The sequence below is a fragment of the Thamnophis sirtalis genome, unplaced genomic scaffold (assembly GCF_051295495.1).
Source record: "Thamnophis sirtalis isolate CommonGarterSnake01/CBP01778 unplaced genomic scaffold, rThaSir2_p1.2 scaffold_13, whole genome shotgun sequence".
Lineage (NCBI taxonomy): Eukaryota > Metazoa > Chordata > Lepidosauria > Squamata > Natricidae > Thamnophis > Thamnophis sirtalis.
Window position 1 is genome coordinate 16,184,195 of NW_028261393.1, and position 20,772 is coordinate 16,204,966.

At 46.1% G+C, this 20,772-nt stretch overlaps 1 protein-coding gene across 1 annotated transcript in view; it reads left to right on the top strand.

Moving 5' to 3' along the window:
- Positions 1 to 317: 317 nt before the first annotated feature.
- The window catches only part of E2F2 (E2F transcription factor 2), a 49,302-nt gene continuing 28,847 nt past the window's right edge, over positions 318 to 20,772 (top strand). Inside the window, exon 1 of the mRNA XM_087728036.1 lies at positions 318 to 518. Coding sequence (XP_087584162.1) covers positions 318 to 518 — 201 coding nt within the window. The remainder of the gene's footprint in view (positions 519 to 20,772) is intronic.

Consider the following 20,772-nt stretch of genomic DNA (forward strand, 5'->3'; position numbering starts at 1 on the left):
AGCGTGTGAACCGATCTTCCCACGCTGCGTTTGCCTTTGGACTTTTTTTCCCCTTCTCCTTTTTTTCCTCCCCGCTTTATAAAGTAGCCTAGGGGCCCGATCCTGGGTGGTCCCCCCTAGCCCCCCACCCACCGATGGCAGTTTTAAATGGCTAGGAGGACTTTCCCCCTTGTAGTTCCCGACACGCGTTGCTGGACTCCCACGATCTTCCTGGGCTTCTCGGGAGGAAGGCCATGCTGAGAATCCCCAAAGCTGGGCCTTCCGCCCCTGGCCGAGGGGCGCCTTCCCTCGTCGCCCCCCAGCCACAAAAGAAAAGCATGGCTGTCGGCAGCTCCGCCGAGCTGGTGGTCGCCGAGCTGGCGGGCCCTCCGGTGCGGGCTCTCCCCGCTGCCTATTTCGCTCAGGTGTACCCCCAAACGGCGGTGGTCGCGCCGTTGCCTCGAGGCGGCTGCCTTTATGCCACCCCCCATGGACCGGAGATCAAAGCCATGCGATCGGCCTCCACGGGAAAACTGCCGGTAATTTCTCTCCCCACCCCCCTTTGATAACTGTCACTCATTCTTGTTCGTTTGGAGGGGGTTGAGTTTGGGGGAGTCCGTGGGAAACTCTTTGTTATGCCTACCTGGCTAGATCCAGGAACAGGGCCTGGGTTCACCCCAAGGTACTCTAAGCCCTGATGTAGTTTCTTTGATTTGGGGTGATTGATTGTCTGGGGTCACCCCCACATCCAATCTTGACATGCTCCCAAATCACCAGTGAGCCCTTGCTTGGCATAATGCTTCCACCCAATGGGCCATAAGGTTTTGCCCAATCTATTGAGTTGGCTTGTTTCATGGCACAAAGCTTTGCATGGAACCCAGCTATAAAAGCTTGTAAGAAAACCAAAACCCCTCCTTTGGGGGGGTGGGTTAGCTTTTGTGGGGAGCTCAGCAAGTCTTAAGATGTTGGGTGAAGACAGCTCTTCAGTGCCTTATCCACAGTCTGGATTACCTTGTGGAGGTCTGGGGTGGGTGGGTGGGATTCACTTGTCCTTTGTGGGTTTATGCTGGTTGGGGTGGGGGAGAAGAGGGAGATGGGGAAGTGTCCAGTGCAAATAGTCAAAAAGATGTGATTCTCAAGGCTGTCTTAACTTCCCCTGATGTTTGCTTCTCCTTTTTTCTTGGTACAAATTAGAGGAATGTGTAATTCTGCCTTAACTATATATCTATACATATCTATGTCTGTCTGTCTGTCTATCTATCTATCTATCTATCTATCTATCTATCTATCTATCTATCTATCTATCTATCTATCTATCTATCTATCATCTATATCTATCATATCTATCTATCTATCTATCTATCTATCTATCTATCTATCTATCTATCTATCTATCTATCTATCTATCTATCGGTTTCTTTCCCTGGTCTTCTATTATATGTATGTAAGGAGAACATACGAAGAAATGGATCCAAACTTCAGCTGTAGACCCATCAATATTTCTAACCATCTGAGCTTCTCTCTTCCTCTCCCTCCTTCCTTCCCTCTCCTCCTCCTTCTTCTCCCTCCATCCTCTAAAGTTCTTTTACCTTCTTGGATTTTGCATGAGTTGGGAGCCATCCCTAGGCCTGATGCTGGTCCGTGAGAAAATGTTGGTGGTCTGCAGAAAAATTATTTGCATTTTTTATATTGCATTAAATCAGGGGTCTCCAAACTACGGCCCCTGGGATGGATACGTGCAATGAATGTTTGTGCTGCTGCAGAGAGTCTCGCCCTTCGGGGTCTCTGTGTGGGTTGGAGGGGGGCAGAAATTCCGACTTGGGGTCTGCTTCGGCCTCCTGGTGTGGGGCTTTGGGTGAAGGCTGGAGGGAAGTGCCACTGGTGGCGAAGAGCTGGAGGGCCTCGTTCCAGTGGGACTACATCAAGTTCTGGAACTGGCTGACCATCTCGGCCTGCTGAGCCTCCAGGCTCCGGTACCTGGCCTTGTACTCCCACAGGTCTTCCCTCTGCATGGAAAGCCTATGCTCGTAGTCCTCAGTGAGTTGCTTCTGCTGAGCCTCCTTCTCGGTCAGATCCAATTTGAACTGAGCTGTTTTGCCAACTCTTTCTCCTGGTGGCTGCTTAGCTCCAACAACTGCTTCCTATTGGGCCCTGGAGGAGCCCGGGCGGGCAGGTGAGGAGTGGCTGGGAGAGGAGGAGTAAGTAGAGACTGGTGAGGCGCTTCTTGATGTGAGTGACATCAAGTTGGCCACACCCACCCAGTCACATGACCACCTAGCCATGCCCACCCAGCTGGTCATTAGGTGGATCATATTAGTGGTTCGCGGGATTTAAAATTATGAATTTAGTGGTCCCCAAGGTCCGAAAGGTTGGGGACCCCTGCTCTAGCAGATGTCAATGATGCTTCTTGAAATGGCATTATGGGATGGCGAGGGTGTTCCAGAATGCAGGAATCTTGAGCTTGGTTTACGGAAAGGAAAACGAAAAGACGAAAGGACAGGGGGCTCAAATTCTCTAGTTTGCCAAACATCTAAATAGATTCCCCCCCTCCCCAATTTATTCAAAATTGAGAAAGTTGCTAATAGCCTAAAATAATTGGGCAAGGGCTGCCTGCTTTCGAACTGAACGGTGTGGATTTGCCAAGTGATAAAGGACAGGTCACCCTGACATTCTTCCTGTATTTTGGAATGAACACTGGGACATCAGAAGGAACATCAACATGGAGTGCATGTCATCTAGTGCTGCTAAAGCTGTTAGTGTTAAGCTGACCAGAACAGATGCTGGAGGAAGCCAAGATCTTGGGGAACTACCTTCTGCTCCTCTGGATTGTCAGAGGTTCTAAGGAAGCTTACATATAACTGACAATGACACTTGCTTTCTAATGAATTCCCAACTTATTTTCAAAGATATAGCCCTGCTGATGGTGGAAGTTAAGAGTCATCCATAGAAAATGGATGGCGAAACTTATTTAAAGTAGGTAGACATAAAGGGACCATACATGATCCTTTGTAGTTCAGCTTCCATTATATTTAACTATTGTCCATGTTGGCTGGGTGTTGTAGAGGTTTTGAGTCCAATCAGAGCTGGTAGGACACCCAATTGCTCACAATCCCTTTGACAGTAAATACTCTTTATCTTAGAAGAATGTAATGTGTGGGCTTTTACCTAAGTGGTTGATCTGAAGGGCACCAAGGGATTTGACTTGGGAGAAAACCAATACAAAGCAGTTACTCCTGGAGTAGAAAAGGACAGGTAGCTTCCATGGAGGCGAGCAGTTTAATCCACTCTAGACTTACGTATTGTATCAAGCAACTATGCTGTTGCCTTGATTTTGACTTCAGATGTACAAAGGTAGCCTACTGTGTATTATTCACCTTTATTTTTCAACATTTGAAGGCCACCTAGACTCACGAATCTTGTGATTCGTGCTACTTGGCTTGGCATAGTCTGTGAAACCTTGTGTGAGTTCATTGTGCTGAGCAAAAACCGTGCTTTGCAAACCATTGTGACTGTTTACAGAACTCAGTTATATAGTGGTGCCTTGATACGCCATTGCTTTGAAACTCATCGGATTTGGTACTCAACGCAATTTGGTGTGAAAAGTTTGTCCCAGTACTCGTTGTTGGGTTTTTTGGTATTTGATGCACAAGCTAGAACTTGTCTCTGTCAGCTGCCTTGTGACTCACTACATTATTCCATATGGGGAAGGTTTGGTACTCATCATTTTTGGTACTCGCGACACCCCCTGGAACAAATTAACGATGAATACCATGGTACTATAGGGACGTGGTGGCTCTGGCTGCTGAACTTGTCAATTAGAAAGGTCGGCAGTGTGGCGGTTCGAATCCCTAGCGCCGCATAATGGAGTGAGCTCCCGTTATTTGTCCCAGCTTCTGCACTTTGAAAGCATGTAAACATGCAAGTAGAAAAATAGGGACCACCTTTGGTGGGAAGGTAACAGTGTTCCGTGCGCCTTTGGCGTTTAGTCATGCTGGCCACATGACCATGGAGACATCCGAAATGGAGATGCCCACCGTCCCCTAGAGTCGGGAACAACTAGCACATATGTGCGAGGGGAACCTTTACCAAGATATTACTGTACATCTAAGACTGAACCATGCTAAGCCAAAGGCAATTAAGTCCCATATCTTGAAGATGTTGTGTGCCTGAATAGATGCCAGATTCTGAATGGGTACTTCAGCCTTAATAGAGCATTTCCATGATTAGCCATCAGTGCAGCATCATTAGCATAGCACAGGTTATTCCTATTTCTTCCTCCGGTTTTAAAATAAACCTTCTCTTCTTCCACCCAAGCCTCCTTCAGTATATATATATATTTGCATGTAGGTTGAACAAATAAGAGAAGAGCAGGCAACCTTGTAGCATCCTTGCCAACCTGGGGCCAGTCTGTTTCATCGTGTTTTGTCTGGATTGTAACTTCTTGTCCTGTGTAGAGGTTTTGCACAAGGACAAGGAAGTGTTCTGACATTCCCATTTTCTAAGGAAATTGCACGGCTTAATGTGGTCACCCAATCCAAAGCTTTCTACGGTCAGTGAAGCACCCATTCACTTCTTTGGGGTATCCTTTGGCATCAGCAACTGGGATTGCTTCTTCCTGGGCCTTTTCCAAAATCAGTTTAAGCATCTAGTACAGGGGTGACAAACCCAAGGCCCGTGGGCTGGATCTGGCCCGCGGGGTGCTAAGATCTGGCCTGTAGGGCCAGCCTGGAAACAGCAAAGGACCAGCCTGCGGTGCCTCTGCCAGCTAAAATGGAGCAGCCACCCACCCCGAGATCTGTTTTCGCTGGCAGAGGGCTACCAAAGCAAAAGGAGAAATGTTTCCCCTTTTGCATTTGAGTATGCAAGAAGGGACGGGAAAGGGGAAAGAAAGAGAAGGAAAGTTGGGAAGAGAGCAAGGAAGGAAAAATAAAGAGGGGAAGGAAGAAGGAAGAGAGAAGGAAAAAAGAAGAAAAGGAAGGAAGGAGATTTTAATGAGAGTGAGGAGGATCTCCGGGAAGTCCTACCTTAGCACTTGGCCAACAAAGGTGCCTCCGACATGAATGATGTTGAGCTGACCAATCTCATGGCCATTTATAAGCTAAGGAGAATAGGATAAGAAAATCCTGCTGCTGATGTTACCTAGTTTGGTAACGAAACGTTTAGAAACTAAATTGAAACAAGCTTGGCGGGCAAAGCACTGCCAAAATCTAAAACCATGAGCTGCAAGAATTTCCATAATTATTTCATGTTATCTTTCTTTCCAAATAGGGTTCTAATTGGCATTGGGTTACCCTAAGCATTATTTTACTAGCATGTGGATGAAGAATCTTGTGTGATCCTTTGCACATTGTATCACCTTTCTTGTGGTACTGCTATGTTGACAAACTTCTTCCAACCTGTTAAGTCTTGTCATTCTTCAGATTTGACAGTAGAGTTTGAACCAGTATAGTTCGAGCCTTGACTAATCCCTTTGCTTGCTGTATTTCTGTAGATTAGGGATATCAAACTCAATTTCATTGAGGACTGTATCAGGGTTGTGTTTGACTTTGGGGGAGTATGGCCAGAGTGGCCATGGCAAGCTCAATGTCGGGAGGACTTGTGGTTGCCAAGTGCTAAGGCAGGACTTCCCCAGACCCTGCCTCCCTCTCATTTTAATCTTCCTTCCTTCCTTCCTTCCTTCCTTCCTTCCTTCCTTCCTTCCTTCCTTCCTTCCTTTCCCCCTTATTTTTCTTTCCTTGCTCTCTTCCCATTTTCCCTTCTTTTTCTTTGTCTTTCCCTTTTTCCTTTCCTGTCCCTTCTTGGATGATCAAAAGGGGAAACATTTCTCCTTTAGTTTTATTTTGTTTTTAGTTCGTTTTGCTAGCCCTCTGCCAGCAAAAACGGAGCCCATGCCAGCAAAAACAGAGCCGAGGTGGCACAGTGGTTAAATGCAGCACTGCAGGCTACTTCAGCTACTTCAGCTGACTGCAGTTCTGCAGTTTGCTGTTCAAATCTCACCGGCTCAAGGTTGACTCAGCCTTCCATCCTCCTGAGGTGGGTAAAATGACCCGGATTGTTGTTGGGGGCAATATGCTGACTCTGTAAACTGCTTAGAGAGGGCTGAAAGCGCTATGAAGCGGTATATAAGTCTAACTGCTATTGCTATGTGGGCCGCATGTGGCCCTCCCAAGCTCCATTTTTGCTGGCAGAGGCCCCATGGGCCAATCCTTTGCTGTTTCCAGATCTATGGCCTGTTGGCTTTGAGTTTGACCACCCCACCCCGGCCGTAGGTGTTTCATGAGTTCCTGTAGCCTTTCAGTCTGGTTATCACCAGTATTGCACTAACTTCATCTTCTAACCATAGAGCAGGAGTCTCCAAACTTGGCAACTTTAAGACTTGTGGACTTCAGCTCTCAGAATTCTCCAGCCAGCAGAGCTAAAGTCCACAAGTCTTAAAGTTGCCAGGTTTGAAGACTTTTGCCTTAGAGGTTCTTAGAAGATATTTTCTAAAGTATCTTGGATATTCACATACCTACTTTATGGAATTTCTATATGCTCTTTCCATTTAAAAAAAAAAAAATCAATTCTGTCCACTGGCAATCCTTTAGAAAACCAGGCTGGAATTTGGATTGGGGAAAAAAAGAGGCTTTTTTTGAAGACTTTTCTTGTTTTTCTGTGGCTGTTTCTATCTTCAGTGTCTCTACATTAATATCCAGCTATTGTTGTAATATCGTTTCTTGTCCCCGAACAGTTTTCTGAAACTCTTTGTTCAATTCCTTTCTAAGAACTTTGCTTACATAGCTTAGTTTTCTCTCTTTTTTTCCTTGTTGTTCTGTGTCTGTTTCCCTCTTCACTGCTGGTACAGAAATTATTGTTCGGGCTGTTTCTTGTCTCCTAACAGCTTTCTGAAGAATTTCAGTGCTTCCTAAGAACTTTCCTTTGTTTCCCCTTGAGTTGAAAATGTCCACCATCTGTTCTGACATCCAGTTGGTTTTTTTTTGCTTTTCTTGGTCTTTGGAAGTCTCTTTTCACATTTGTCCTTAATAACTTCTTTAATTTCGTTCCAGGGTCCTTTGGTTCCTTATCAATGAAGTTTAGGGTTTCAAAGTGATCTTAAAAGGGGCTCAAGATCTTACGGTGGAAACTGCTGTTTTGTTCTACCACTTGGGAGCTTGGAACTTGCGCAAGAGTGGTTTGTGATTTGATCCATCTGTTCCCTTGATATAGCTATAACCGAGGTCTTCTATTTCCTAAGACCAATAGTACAACTTATTTCTGTGCACTCTGTTTATGTCCGTGTAAATATGTGTCACTTTGATGCTCAAAGTCTGTGTTAGCAACAAATATAGCAATAGCAATAGCAGTTAGATTTATATACCGCTTCATAGGGCTTTCAGCCCACTCTAAGCGGTTTACACAATCAGCATATTGCCCCCAACAACAATCCGGGTCCTCATTTTACCCACCTCGGAAGGATGGAAGGCTGAGTCAACCCTGAGCCGGTGAGATTTGAACAGCCGAACTGCAGAACTGCAGTCAGCTGAAGTAGCCTGCAGTGCTGCATTTAACCACTGCACAACCTCGGCTCTAATAAAATATATTATTGGAGGAAACAAAATTGATAATTGTTCTCTGGTTTAATTTCTGTTTCCCAGAATATAGTGCCAACTAGGTTTTCCTCTGCCAATCTACCATGTAAAAATGCAAGTAAAAAAATAGGGACCATCTTTGGTGGGAAGGTAACGGCGTTCCGTCCGGCTTTGGCATTTAGTCATGCCGGCCATATGACCATGGAGACGTTTTCGGACAGTGCTGGCTCTTTGGCTTTGAAATGGAGATGAGCACCGCCCGCTAGAGTTGGGAATGACTCGCACATATGTGCAAAGGGAACATTTACCTTTATCTTAGGTTTTCCTCTTTACAGATTCCAGCTTTGGCATTCCAGTCTCCAACCACAGATAACACATGCCGCTGGCAAGTTCTGTTGATTTCTGGTTGAACTTGACCATAAAACTTTCTCTTGAACATGACCTACCTTTCTCTTCTGCATCAGGTTTAGAATATTATCTTGGAGAATTGTCCAAGATAATGAAAGGATTGTCTGAAGTTTAATTGATATTTGACTATTGACTGCGTGATGTCCAAGTAGCATGTTTGCTGTGCCATTCCTGACTATGAAACAATGCAGTTTCTTCTTGGTTTTGCATATCTCAGGCATGATCTTCTGATTGAGTCTGACGTCTGTCCATTTCAGTTAACCGATGCCTAAGATGTTAAATGAACAGCCAGTTCATTTTGTATTTTGCTGTGTTGGGTTATTCCATGTGGGTGACTAAAACTGTTTCATGAAAAGAAGGACTAGGGATGACATGGTAGCAGTCTTCCAATATCTCAGGGGTTGCCACAAAGAAGAGGGAGTCAAGCTATTCTCCAAAGCACCTGAGGGCAGGACAAGAAGCAATGGGTGGAAACTAATCAAGGAGAGAAGCAACCTAGAACGAAGGAAAAATTCCCTGACAGTTAGAACAATTAATCAGTGGAACAACTTGCCTCCAGAAGTTGTGAATGCTCCAACACTGGAAGTCTTTAAGAAGAGATTTGTCTGAAAAGGTATAAGGTTTCCTGCATGAGCAGGGGGTTGGACTAGAAGACCTTCAAAGTCCCTTCCAGCTCTCTTATTCTGTTCTGTTCTACACTCCATGTTCCCACTGTACAGGTAGTCCTCGACAGTTTATTTAGTGACGGTTTGAAGTTACAGCAGCACCGAAAAAAAGTGACTTATGACCATTTTTTCTCCCTTCCGACCATTGCAGCATCCCCCATGGTCACATGATCAAAATTCAGATGCTTGGGAGCTGACTCACATTTACGACCACTGCAGTGTCCAGGGGCCATGTTTTGTGACCTTTCATCTTGTTTGTCCTTGTGGATTTCTTGGTAAATGCAGGAGTAGTTCATTCTCCAACTTAGGGTGAAATGATACTTTTGCCATAATCACCAAATTAATCATCTGCTCCACCTGGTTTCTAGGTATATTGCTGTAGCCCAATATACAGGTAGTCCTTGATTTACAACAATCCATTTAGTCATCGTTCAACATTACCATGGTACTGAAAAAGGTGACTTATGACCATTTTACATACTTTTGATCAATGGTCAGTAGTAGGTGGTGATCAGAGGTGGGTTCCTACCAGTTCGCACCTATTCGGTAGAACCGGTTCGTCAAATCTACCGAACCAGTTAGAAGAGGTTTCACCAGTGCAGTGGTTCCCAAACTTGGCAACTTTAAGACTTGTGGACTTCAACTCCCAGAATTCTCCAGCCAGCTCTGGAGTCCACAAGTCTTAAAGTTGCCAAAAAGTCCACAAGTCTTAAAATTGCCAAGTTTGGGAACCACTGCAGCAGTGGACCCGAAAAGCAGGCCACACTTACAGAAGAGGTTCCAAATTTTTTTGAAACCCACCACTGGTGGTGATGATGATGATGATGTTAGCACTGACGGTTCCACCACAAAATCGCGTTCGACTAAAGGGCGCTCGACGAAACCGCATAGCTGATGTCATCACAGCGCGACAACAGCGCGGAGAAAAAAGCACGCTGTAAACGCTAAACCTAAAATTAACCCCTAAACCTAATCCTAAACCTAACCCTAAACCTAACACTAAACCTAACACTAAACCTAACACTAAACCTAATCCTAACCCTAAACCTAACACTAAACCTAACACTAAACCTAATCCTAATCCTAAACCTAACCCTAAACCTAACACTAAACCTAACACTAAACCTAATCCTAACCCTAAACCTAACCCTAAACCTAACCCTTACCTTAACTTGAATCGGCTTGCTTTCAAAGCGCTATTTAAAGCGCCCTTCTTTCTCCGCGCTCGCTGTTGTCGCCCTGTTGATGACGTCAGCGACGCGGTTTCATCGAGCGCGCTTTAGTCGAGCGCGGTTTTGTCGTGCCATGAGCACTGACAGACCTAGCACTGGTGAGAACTATGACAATAGATCTGTGGCCAACTTGCTGTGGGAAAACTCACTGTGGCCACCTCGCCACAGGACAATTAAGAGTTACAGTAATATCAAAGAAATGGTGGAATAGAATCATTAACAGAAAGGATGCGAAGGGAAAAAGACGGAAGGAGATGTGAATGGCAAAAATTAAAATAACGATTCATTTTAAATAAATTATTTAAAGCGAGTTGGCTGTGGCAAAGTTGTCCCATTCCCACACTAGGGATGTTATGTAACCAATTTGGATCATGAAACGTGTGCAAGAAAGCAACCAAGCTCCAGAGAGCACCAAGGATCTTTCATTAAAAGAGTAGAGATAAAAGGAATATTTGTTTTGGTGGAAGTTTCTCAGCCCTGTCCTCTTTTTCTCTCAGTCCTCTGGATTGATTATTTATTTATTTATTTATTTATTTATTTATTTATTTGTCAAGCGTACAAGATAGCAAGCATAGGTATGAACATAAACATGAACAAAGGAAGTAAACACAGATAAATAGGGATAATAGGACAGGGACGGTAGGTATGCTAGTGCGCCAGGGACGTGCAGTCAGGGGAGGCAGAGCCTCACCACTGTCATCATGAAACGGGAAAAAAATGTAAAAGGAAAAAGGCTGAGCTAGTTGCTGCCAGAGTCACAGGTGATAACTCTGCTTAGTGTTTAACTGTTTAAAAAAGTCTCTAAAAAGTGCCCTCTACAGGAGGAGGCAGGAGAACGATGTGCCTCATCTAGTCTGGTGTTTTATGATCACTCGAGTAGAGTTAAGCAAGGGTTAAAAGCCGAAAAATTCCTTATGTAGATGAGGCACGTGGTTCTCTCGCCTCTCCTGTAGAGGGCACTTTTTTAGAGGCTTTTTAAAACAATTAAGCACTAAGCAGAGTCATCCACAGTGACTCTGGCAGCAACTAGCTCATCCTGACCTCAGCAGCTCTTGCCTTTTTCCTTTTACGTTTTTTTTTCTTTTCATGATGGCAGGCAAGAGCAGAGTTGAAATCCTCTCTGAAATAGCTGGAAAAGGTACGTGTGTGGGTCGGAGGAAGGGGGAGGCATTCAAACTTCATCCTCAAGTGCAGATCCCTCCCCAAGTGTAGTTTGATTGCATGCAGAGCTACGTTGCCTTTTCACACATTCCCGATCCAGATGTTGGTTTGGGATCCTGGGAAAGGCAACTCAATACATCTGGAAGGCCCCAAATTGGGAAAAGTCAATGCAGATTATATTGTGTTTAGGGATCTGCCTTGATAAAGGCAGTCCTGAACTTACAACAGTTGGTTTAGTGACACTTCAATAACGGTAGTGGGAAAAATGACTCATTTTTCACACTTACAACTGTTGCAGTATCCCCATGGCCATGACTCGTGTTTATGATGGTTGCAGTGTCCTGGGGTCATCTGACCCCCCCTTTTGCAACCTTCTGACCAGCAAAGTCAATGTGGGAGATTCACTCAACAACCGGGTTGCTAACTTAACAACTGTAGTCAACTACTTAACAACTGTGGAAACAAAGGCAAAATGGGGCAAAACTCACTTAATAAATGTCTCGCTTGGCAACAGAAGTTCTGGACTCAATTGTGGTCTGACGTTGAGGACTAGCTACATAGGAATGTTTCTGATGGAGTGTCTCTAAATGAGTTGTGCAACTGTGACAGGCGGCCTCTGTGGAACATCTGCTGAGGGCTTTGGCTAGTGGGCTTAATTGGCAGGGAAGCCATCTGACGGACATTTGACGCCTCCTGACAGGTGTGAACTTTTGGTTAGATGCCCTCCTGCCAGGGTAGACATAACTCACTTTTCCTCTAGTTTCTCTTTCTGGTTTTTGAAATTCCTGGTTGACTAAACAGCTCCCTGGGGGTCTAATGTGGATTTTATGCTATTTTCGCCCAATAGGTCAGGTTTTCTCTTGCGGCCCAACTACTATCCATTTTCTTTCTTTCTTTCTTCCTTCCTTCCTTCCTTCCTTCCTTCCTTCCTTCCTTCCTTCCTTCCTTCCTTCCTTTCTTTCTTTCTTTCTTTCTTTCTTTCTTTCTGAAAGAGCCGAGGTGGTTAAATGCAGCACTGCAGGCTACTTCAGCTGACTGCAGTTCTGCAGTTCGGCTGTTCAAATCTCACCGGCTCAAGGTTGACTCAGCCTTCCATCCTTCCGAGGTGGGTAAAATGAGGACCCAGATTGTTGTTGGGGGCAATATGCTGACTCTGTAAACCGCTTAGAGAGGGCTGAAAGCCCTATGAAGCGGTATATAAGTCTAACTGCTATTGCTTTCTTTCTTTCTTTCTTCCTTCCTTCCTTCCTTCCTTTCTTCCTTCCTTCCTTCCTTCCTTCCTTTCTTTCTTATGGGTTAGTGCCTTAAATTGCCCTTTGAGAAGTTTCACAGTTCAACAAGGTGATAACGAAACGGTGATTATCTCATTTAGCTTCATGCCCTCAGACTTTGGAGCCATAATCTGGAAAATCTTAGCAGGCCAACGAAACAACTTGAATCCTATCCCTGGATTTGCACAATCACATGCAATTTTAATGTAGTTTGTTTCTGGCTTTCTGTTTTTTGTGAAAAATGGCCCATTTTTTTCAAAACCTGAGGCATTTTTGCCTTCCCCCAATCCTGCTGAAGCCTTCAGGGTGCTTCTGTGGGCTGGGAGAAGGCAAAAACGCCTCCGTTTTTTAAAAAAAAAACAGCTTGTTTTTTGTTTTTCACAAAAATGGGATGTGGGGGCGAGGCTTTGGGAGGCCAAAAATGGCTGTATTTGGTCTATAAGACACACCAACATTTTCACGCTCTTTGGGGGGGAGGTGCATCTTATACTCCGAAAAATACAGATGCTCTCCCATTATCTCAACCCAAAGCACTGTTTACACCAAGTCTATCATTCTTGTTTGCATTTAGGGAACCCCCTTTTGGGAAGGGTAAACTCATCCCTTGCATGTTCCATAATGGCTTGCATTGGTACAGGGGTGTCAAACTCAAGGTCCATGGGACAGATTCGGCCCACAGGGTGCTTAAATCTGCCCTGCAGATAACGGCTTTAACAAAAAGCCGTTAAAACCGGGCTGTGTCGGCAGGCCTGGGGTCGATGAGTTCCCTTCCCCTCTCGAATCGTGTGGCTGTTGGTTGTTTTTAAATGCCCTGTACTTTTTGTTGTAGTTTTTGTGTTTCCCTTCCCCTCCTTTGGGTTTATGCGCCGCCCTGAGTCCCGCTGGGAATAGGGCGGCATATAAATAAAATGAACCATGAACCTTGAACCTGGAAACAGTGAAGCTCAGGAGCCCATTTTCGCTGGCGGAGCGCTTAGGCGCTCCCAACACAAGTGACATTAAGCTGGCCACCACCACCCTGGCCAGTCCCCCCCACCCCGAGATCAAACATAACTCTGATGCGGCCCTCAAATGAACACTCCTGGTCTAGTATACTAAATAAAGTGTTATTTTTGGGTAGGGGTCGTGAATGTGCCTTTCTTCGTGAACATATTCTTTGCCCAAAGCAGAAATCCTCATAATTAATCATCACGGCTTCGGAAGAGTTTAGCATTGTCCATTACACTTTCAAATGCCTCTGTGCTAGAGCTGGAAATGTATTTTCCCCCCTTTTTAAAAAAAAGGGAAGTATTAAGAAAACCATCTATCCTATGAAGCCAAAGGCTGCATCAATTACTACCATTTGTGCTTTGGTGGGCACACCCGCAGATGTGCAGAAAGTCAGTGTGTGCTTTGATGCAATCTGATGTGATGTGATGCTTGTAAAGCTTTCCTGACATTTTCCCCAATGCTGGTGCCAGTAGATGTGACAGCCAGGGGATTCTGGGAATTGGTCCATGAATGTAGAACAGGAGTGGGGAACGATGGCACTTGCATGACTTGTGGACTTCAACTCCCAGAATTCCTGAGGCGGCCATGCCAGCTCAGGAATTCTGGGAGTTGAAGACCACAAGTCATAAAGGGGTCATTGTTCCCGACCCCAGATATAGAGGTCAAGTTAAGATGGAACAGAAAGATTATTTCTTCTACTCCTAAGCCTAACAAAGGCCTAACTAGCTGTGTCAGCCTGTTCACTCACTTATGGGCTATTCCAGTGATGGCAAATCTTTTTGGTACCAAGTGCCAAAACCAGAATGCGTGCATGTGCACCTACGCACATGCGCACCAGAATGCCAGAAACCCAAAGACCGGCTGGCTGGTGCACAGGCACATGCCAGCCAAATGGTCTTCGGGTTTCTGGCGTGCACATGCGCACTGACCATCTAGTCTCTGGGTTTCTGGCGCTCTGCCACGCTCAAAGACCAGCTGGCGTTGCACTGGCAACAGTGCGCGTAGCCACATAGAGGGCTTTGCATGCCACTTCTGGCAAGCGTGCCATAGGTTTGCCATCATGGTGCTATTCCTAATTGGCTGGGCTGGTTCAAAAAATGCCCAATTGCTCAGTTACTCTTTATTCACTAGAACATATTCAAGAAAAGGAAGGTGTTAGGCCGTTAGAACTAGAAGACGGCAAATCTTGTTTTATGGATGCATTTTGCACTTTGACTCCACTTTCCTTCTGGACTGTACTTGGTCACCCCGACTCACAGGAAACTGGTCAGTGTTTGAAATGCAAGTCACTTCGCTTGACTTGCAAAAAGGGTTGGTGGCAGGATGGTTGTGGTTTGGAGGATGGTACACTCAGCCTTACGGGCAGTCTGGTTTTTTTGTTGTTGTTGTCTCTTTCTTTGAAGTGACTCGCTGTCTGTTTGTGTCAGTCATTACCCAAGCCGTGTGTTTTGCATATGTGCAGGCACTGCTTAGATACGGTAAGTGGCAGAGCACCATGGTCCCCTGGGGAGTCCTCTCTTCAGAAGAACGTTTCTCCTTCGCCGTTGCAGAGGAACTGGGAGAGCACAAGGCTCAGATGATCTGACAAGGGGCTCCAGGTGGCAGAAGGCAACACCTGCTCTCAGCTGCGAAGTTGTTTTTCAAATATCTCCTCAGTAGATGCACCTTCCCTGTGGCCATCATGCCGTTAAGTTCTCCCCCCCCCCCACTTCCTTAAGAGAATAGGGTGGTACCTTGGTACTCAACTGCTTTGAAAGTTTGGTACTCGATGCATTTTGACGTGACAAATTTGTCACGGTACTCCTTGCTTGTTTGGTACTCAACACACAAGCTAGAATTTGTCGATGTTGGCTGCCTTGCGACTTGTTACGTGATTACTTATGGGGAAAATTTGGTACTCGTTTTTGGTATTCATCGCGCCTCCCGGGATCTATTAACGAGGAGTACGGAGGTACCACTGCATCTGAATTCTGGGTGTTGCAACTCTCAGTTCATCTGAAAATAGCAAGAGCACTTAGGCTTATATAACGCTTCACAGTGCTTTACAGCCCTCTCTTAAGCAGTTTTATAGAGTCAGCCTACTGCCCCCAACAATCTGGGTCCTCATTTTATCCACCTCATTTTATCCACCATGGAAGGCTGAGTCAACCTTGAGCCTGATGAGATTTGAACTGGCAAATTGCAGGCAGCCGGCAGGTAGCAGAAGTAGTCTGCAGTACTGCACTCTAACCACTGCGCCTCATGAAAAGGTTTATGTTGGGGAACTAAGCGGATTAATTGTGGAATTAATGTGCAGGTCAGCAAAATGGGTGGAGTGATAGCTTGGGGTTAAAAATGCTGGGCTTGTCAGCTGGAAAGCCGACAGCCCGGGTTTGTGACCCGAGTGTCGTGTGACGGATGAGCACCTGTCTTCGCCTAGCTCCTGCCTACCTGGCAGTTTGAAACCATGCCAATGCGAGTAGATAAATAGGTACCACTTTGGCAGCAGATTCAGGCAGTGAGGAGGTTGGGGAAGAGCATGGGCCAGTCCTGGAGTCTGGGGAAGTCTCAGATGAGGGCTATGTGTCGGAGGAAGAGAGGGGGCCAGGGCCGTATGACAATTATCAGCTGCCTTCGGAGTCAGACATCAGTGAGGCAGACGAACAGCTGGAGCCGGTTCCCAGTGTATGCATGTTGCCAAACAAAGGGAACAGCTAAAGAACAGGGGTCGACTTGGGAGTAAGGTCACAGGTGGACGATGAATGGCCCCTCCCAGAGGAAATAAAAGAGGAGCAAAAGGGGAGTGGAGTTTGCAGGAGACAATTAGTTGGCTTAGTTGGTTCGTGACTCTCCGAGACTCCTAGCCAAGTTTTGCAGACATCGGCCTGTCAGCTCTCCAAGCCAGAGAAGGTCTGTGACTGTAAATCCTTCCTAAAGACTTTGCTGGATGTGAATGAGCAGAATTCAAAGGAAATTTAATAAAAGAGGTTTTTTTTGTTGGGAGAAGGAGTTTGCTTCATGCTCTCGGGAAGCCTCAGTCAGAACAATCAGTCAAGGACTGCCTGTAGTTCTCAGCCTGGACTCCAAAGGCCATCGATGATCCATGAAGGTATTGGAGCTGCCTCTAGACATGAGCAAAATGAACACAGACACCCACCCACCACCATGACTCAGGAGATCACAAAGATCTTACAAGAGGTTTCAACTGTTGGTGATCCCAGTAGACCTCAGGTTATATCTTCTAGGGCGTGTAGATTGTGACAGATAGCTGTCTTGATATAAGAGATTAAAGTACAGTAGGTAGCTTCTGATTTCCTAACTGAAATTTCAGATTAAGTTGACCCAGTTTGGGCCGTTGTTTTTAATTCAAGGAGGAAACGCTTTTCTGCCTTTGTGCAAAAGTCCATTCAGTTTGCTAATCTCGTCTTGAGTTAATTACCCACTTGGGGGAAGTTGATTCAGTTTAGAGGTTGGATTAGATTGTTAGTCGATCCTTGAATCAAACATCTGCACCTCAGTCATGCTCTAAGGCTGGGGTCGGCAACCTTAAACACTCAAAGAGCCACAAAGGTCCTAACTGGAAGCCCCCCCCCCCCGTTCAATTCTGGAGCTGAGAGGAAGTGTTCCCACACCATAGAGTCTCCTCCTAGCACGGCATCCTTTTTCCTCTACTTGTCCTAACCAAAAGCCCTATCAATTGTGGAGCTGACCGGCAACAGGGAACCGCAGCAGAGGGATGAAAGAGCCACATGCGGCTCCAGAGCTGCAGGTTGCTTATCCCTGTCCTAAGGGCTGGGAGGGCATTATGTTCTTGAGATGTCATACTGCCATGTGCCTCCCTCTTCTCCATCTCACTGGGCAGTTGAATGGCAAGCTGGGGAGAAGATTTGGAAGGGTGGGCATCTGGAGTGGACCATGGCTATGCCTCCCAGGGGCCATATTTTTAGTTGTATGAGGTTCCCATCTTGCAGCTTCCATTTCCATTTTCCCCCTTAATTTTCCCAGTGGTGACAAATATGAACATATACATAAATATAATGTATATGTCTAGTGCAATGATAGCTAGCCTTTTTGTTGTCGCCTGCCAAAATTGTGCCTGTGTGCCCGCATCCACAATGCAATGCGCGCTTGACACCCCTGCACACTCCGCACATGCGTGTGTGACACCCTCCCCCCGAGCTTTCCCACACACATGCGCCCCACCCTCATCTGTTTTTTGCTTCCAGGTTGGTGCAGGAGGCTTTCCAGGCCCACAACGGGGCGTTGCGCGAGGGCCCATAATGCGAGCGAGCCTGCAATTGTTAAGATGGTAGCATGCTTGTTAAGCGAATCTGAGTTCCCCATTGACTTTGCTTGTCAGAAGGTTGCAAAAGGGGATCCCGTGACCCCCTTGGTCATAAATATGAGTCGGTCGCCAAGTGTCTGAATTTGAATCAGGTGGCCACGGGGATGCTGCAACAATTGCAAGTGTGGAAAATAGTTGCAGGTCCCCTTTAGAGCCTCGGTGGCGCAGTGGTTAGAGTGCAATTCTCAGGGGGTATTCAGCCAGTTCTCATAGGTTCTGGAGAACCGGTAGTGGAAATCTTGAGTAGTTTGAAGAACCAGCAAATAGGCTGGCCCTGCCCCCCCCCTCCGCTGCCTCCCTTATCTTCTTTTGTTGCCCTGAACAGGAGAACAAAGCTGGAAAGCAGGTTAGTGGGGGTAGGGAGGGAATGGGGGGTTTTGCAGTATCTTTCCCCTGCCACGCCCACAAAGCCACGCCCATAGAATCGGTAGTAAAAAAAATTGAATCCCGCCACCGGCAGTACTACAGGCCACTTCTGACTGCCGGCTGCCTGCAATTTGGCCGTTCAAATCCCACCAGGCTCAAGGTTGGCTCAGCCTTCCATCCTTTGCCCATCCGAGATGGGTGAAAGGAGGACCCAGATAGTTGGGGGCAATAGGTTGACTGGAAAAACCGCCTAGAGAGGGCTGTAAAGCAGTAGAACGCAATATATAAGTCTAAGCGCTATTGCTATTTCAGTGCTGTTGTCACTCCACAACAATCGCTAAATAAACGGTGGTAAGTAGATCTATAATGTATAATGTAATGAGCTCATTCCTGGGATCTACTACCCAACCGGTCTACTTGAAAAATCTGTCTATTTTTTCCTTGCCTGGACGCATATCATTGCAGCACACAATGGGAGTCCCCTTTATAAAAGCCCGTTTTCTGGCCTATGGTTTGCAACACGAGGGTTGCATAAGAGGAGCTGCCTTTTTCCGAGAGGCTGTGACTTATCGGTCTCTGCAAGAGGAAGCTGTGGGTTGGCCGGGAGGTTCTCCACGGGGTGGGATAATGAGTGAGGGGAGAGGAGGAACCCATCTAAGGACATCTTGTAACCTTCTCCTGCCATCCTTGTAAGCGAGTCTTCCTTCTCCCTAATCATTACTCAGCAGCTCTCAGGCTGTTTTTGGGTTCTTTGTGGTTAGGATCGGTGCCCTAAGAAGTCATGTGGTTTCAAGGACTTTTCTTATGAAAACGTGGCACCAAAAATGGGTGAAGACTCTTAACCTCAAGATCAGGGGTGTGTAACTTTCAGAGGTTGGAGAGCTTCCCTATTAAAATAGGGTAGGGTTCAAAGTCAAAGTAAACCGTGTGTGTGTGTGTATGTGTTTGTGTTTTAAAGAAGTGTAGTGAGGGTCTTACATCTATAACGAGTGTCAAACTGGATTTATTCAAGGGCCAGATCAGCACTGTAGTTCTCCACAGGCCGGCCGGTGGGGGTGGGGGTGGGGGGAGAAGGGAGGCGGACTGGATGGTCTCCTGCAGTACTTTGCTGGCCAAAGCAGGGTGTGAGGCAGCAGTGAAATCCAGCAGATTCTGGAGAATGCGTAGTGGAAATTTTGAGTAGTTCGGAGAACCGGTAATGGAAATTTTGAATAGTTGGGAGAACCGGTAGTGGAAATTTTGAGTAGTTCGGAGAAACGGTAGTGAAAATTTTGAGTAGTTCGGAGAACCGGTAGTAGAAATTTTGAGTAGTTCGGAGAACCGGCAAATGCCACCTCTGGCTGGCCCAGAGTAGGGTGGAAATGGAGATTTTGCAGTATCCTTCCCCTGCCATGCCCACCAACCCACGCCATGCCCACCAAGCCACACCCACAGAACCGGTAGTAAAAAAAAATTAAATTTCACCACTGGTGTGAGGGGGCCATGCACGGCCCCCATGCGGCCTCCTGAAGCACTTTGCTGGTCCAAGTGGGCCACGTGCAGCCTCCCCACACCCTGTTTTGGCTGGCAAAGTTCCGCAGGAGGCCGTCTAGGACAAATGCACCCCATTTTGGCTGCCAGAGGTACAGTGGGCTGGTCCTTTGCTATTTCCAGGCTGGCCCCACAGGCCAGATTTAGGCACCTCTTGTCAATGAGGTACAAACATGCCTCACCGTACCTTCATTATCAGGACCAGAATTTCCATTGCTAAATAATGTGATTCTTAAGTGAGTCGTGCCCGGTTTTACAACCTTTTTTTTTAAAAGGTTGTCAAGTGAATCGCTGTCATAATTAAGTGAATCACGCAGTCATTAAGTGAATTCAGCTTCACCTATTGGCTGGGAAAGCCGTCTTGGAAAGCGGCAAATGTCAATCATATGACCCTGCGCCTGTATCCTGATCGCAGGGTCATGAAGAAGCCGCAGTGGTCACCAGTGTCGTTTTCCTCAGTGCCATTGTAATTTCAAATGGTCACTAAACAAACGGTTGTAAGGCGAGGACTGCTTGTATCCTCTCTGATGCTTGAAACTGCTGGATGCCTTTGGGCAGCTCAGCACTCACAGAATGGGCAATATGAGGAAAAGGGCAGGCAGGAGTATGATGTACAATGCTTTGAATTGTACAAAATAACAGTAGGATAACTGGGATATAAATCCCTTATTGATGACTAGCTGGATACCCGTGTTTTGTGACAAAATCATGTGATCGGGCTATGCAGGAGAAATTGGCTCAGTAGTGGTCAAGTGATTGAAACACATAAGGGAATTTCGCTCCTGCCACCTTGAGTCGGGAAGGACTTCCATAGGTAGAAGGCGCAGACATTTTGGTGAGGTACCAACGTTTAGTTCTGTAAGGAGCCCCAGACCTCTCCTGAGTGAAGGAGTGGAACGTCTGTCAGTTTGAACTGAGGTAACAGAATGTGAGGCAGCTGGCAGTTGGAACAGAGTTCTTTTCAGGTGGGGTGGGGGAGTAGAACTCCTTAGCATCAGAGCATGTTAATTACTGTATACGAAATACTAATGATCTGATGGTCATTTTGAAAAATCCTTTCTTAGCGAGCACCTAGATGCCAAGAGGAACATACATGGCAAATTTCAAGTTTGTAGGCTTTACAGTGTTGGAGATTTCGTGATGCTGTGTGAGTAGTATTTGCATTTTATATATATAGATAATGATGATCAAGAAAGTTCAAATCCTGCAGAAAAGGAGAATGTTAAGATTCAATTCCCTGAAGATTTTTTGTTGTCCTAAAATAGCATTTTAGGAAAG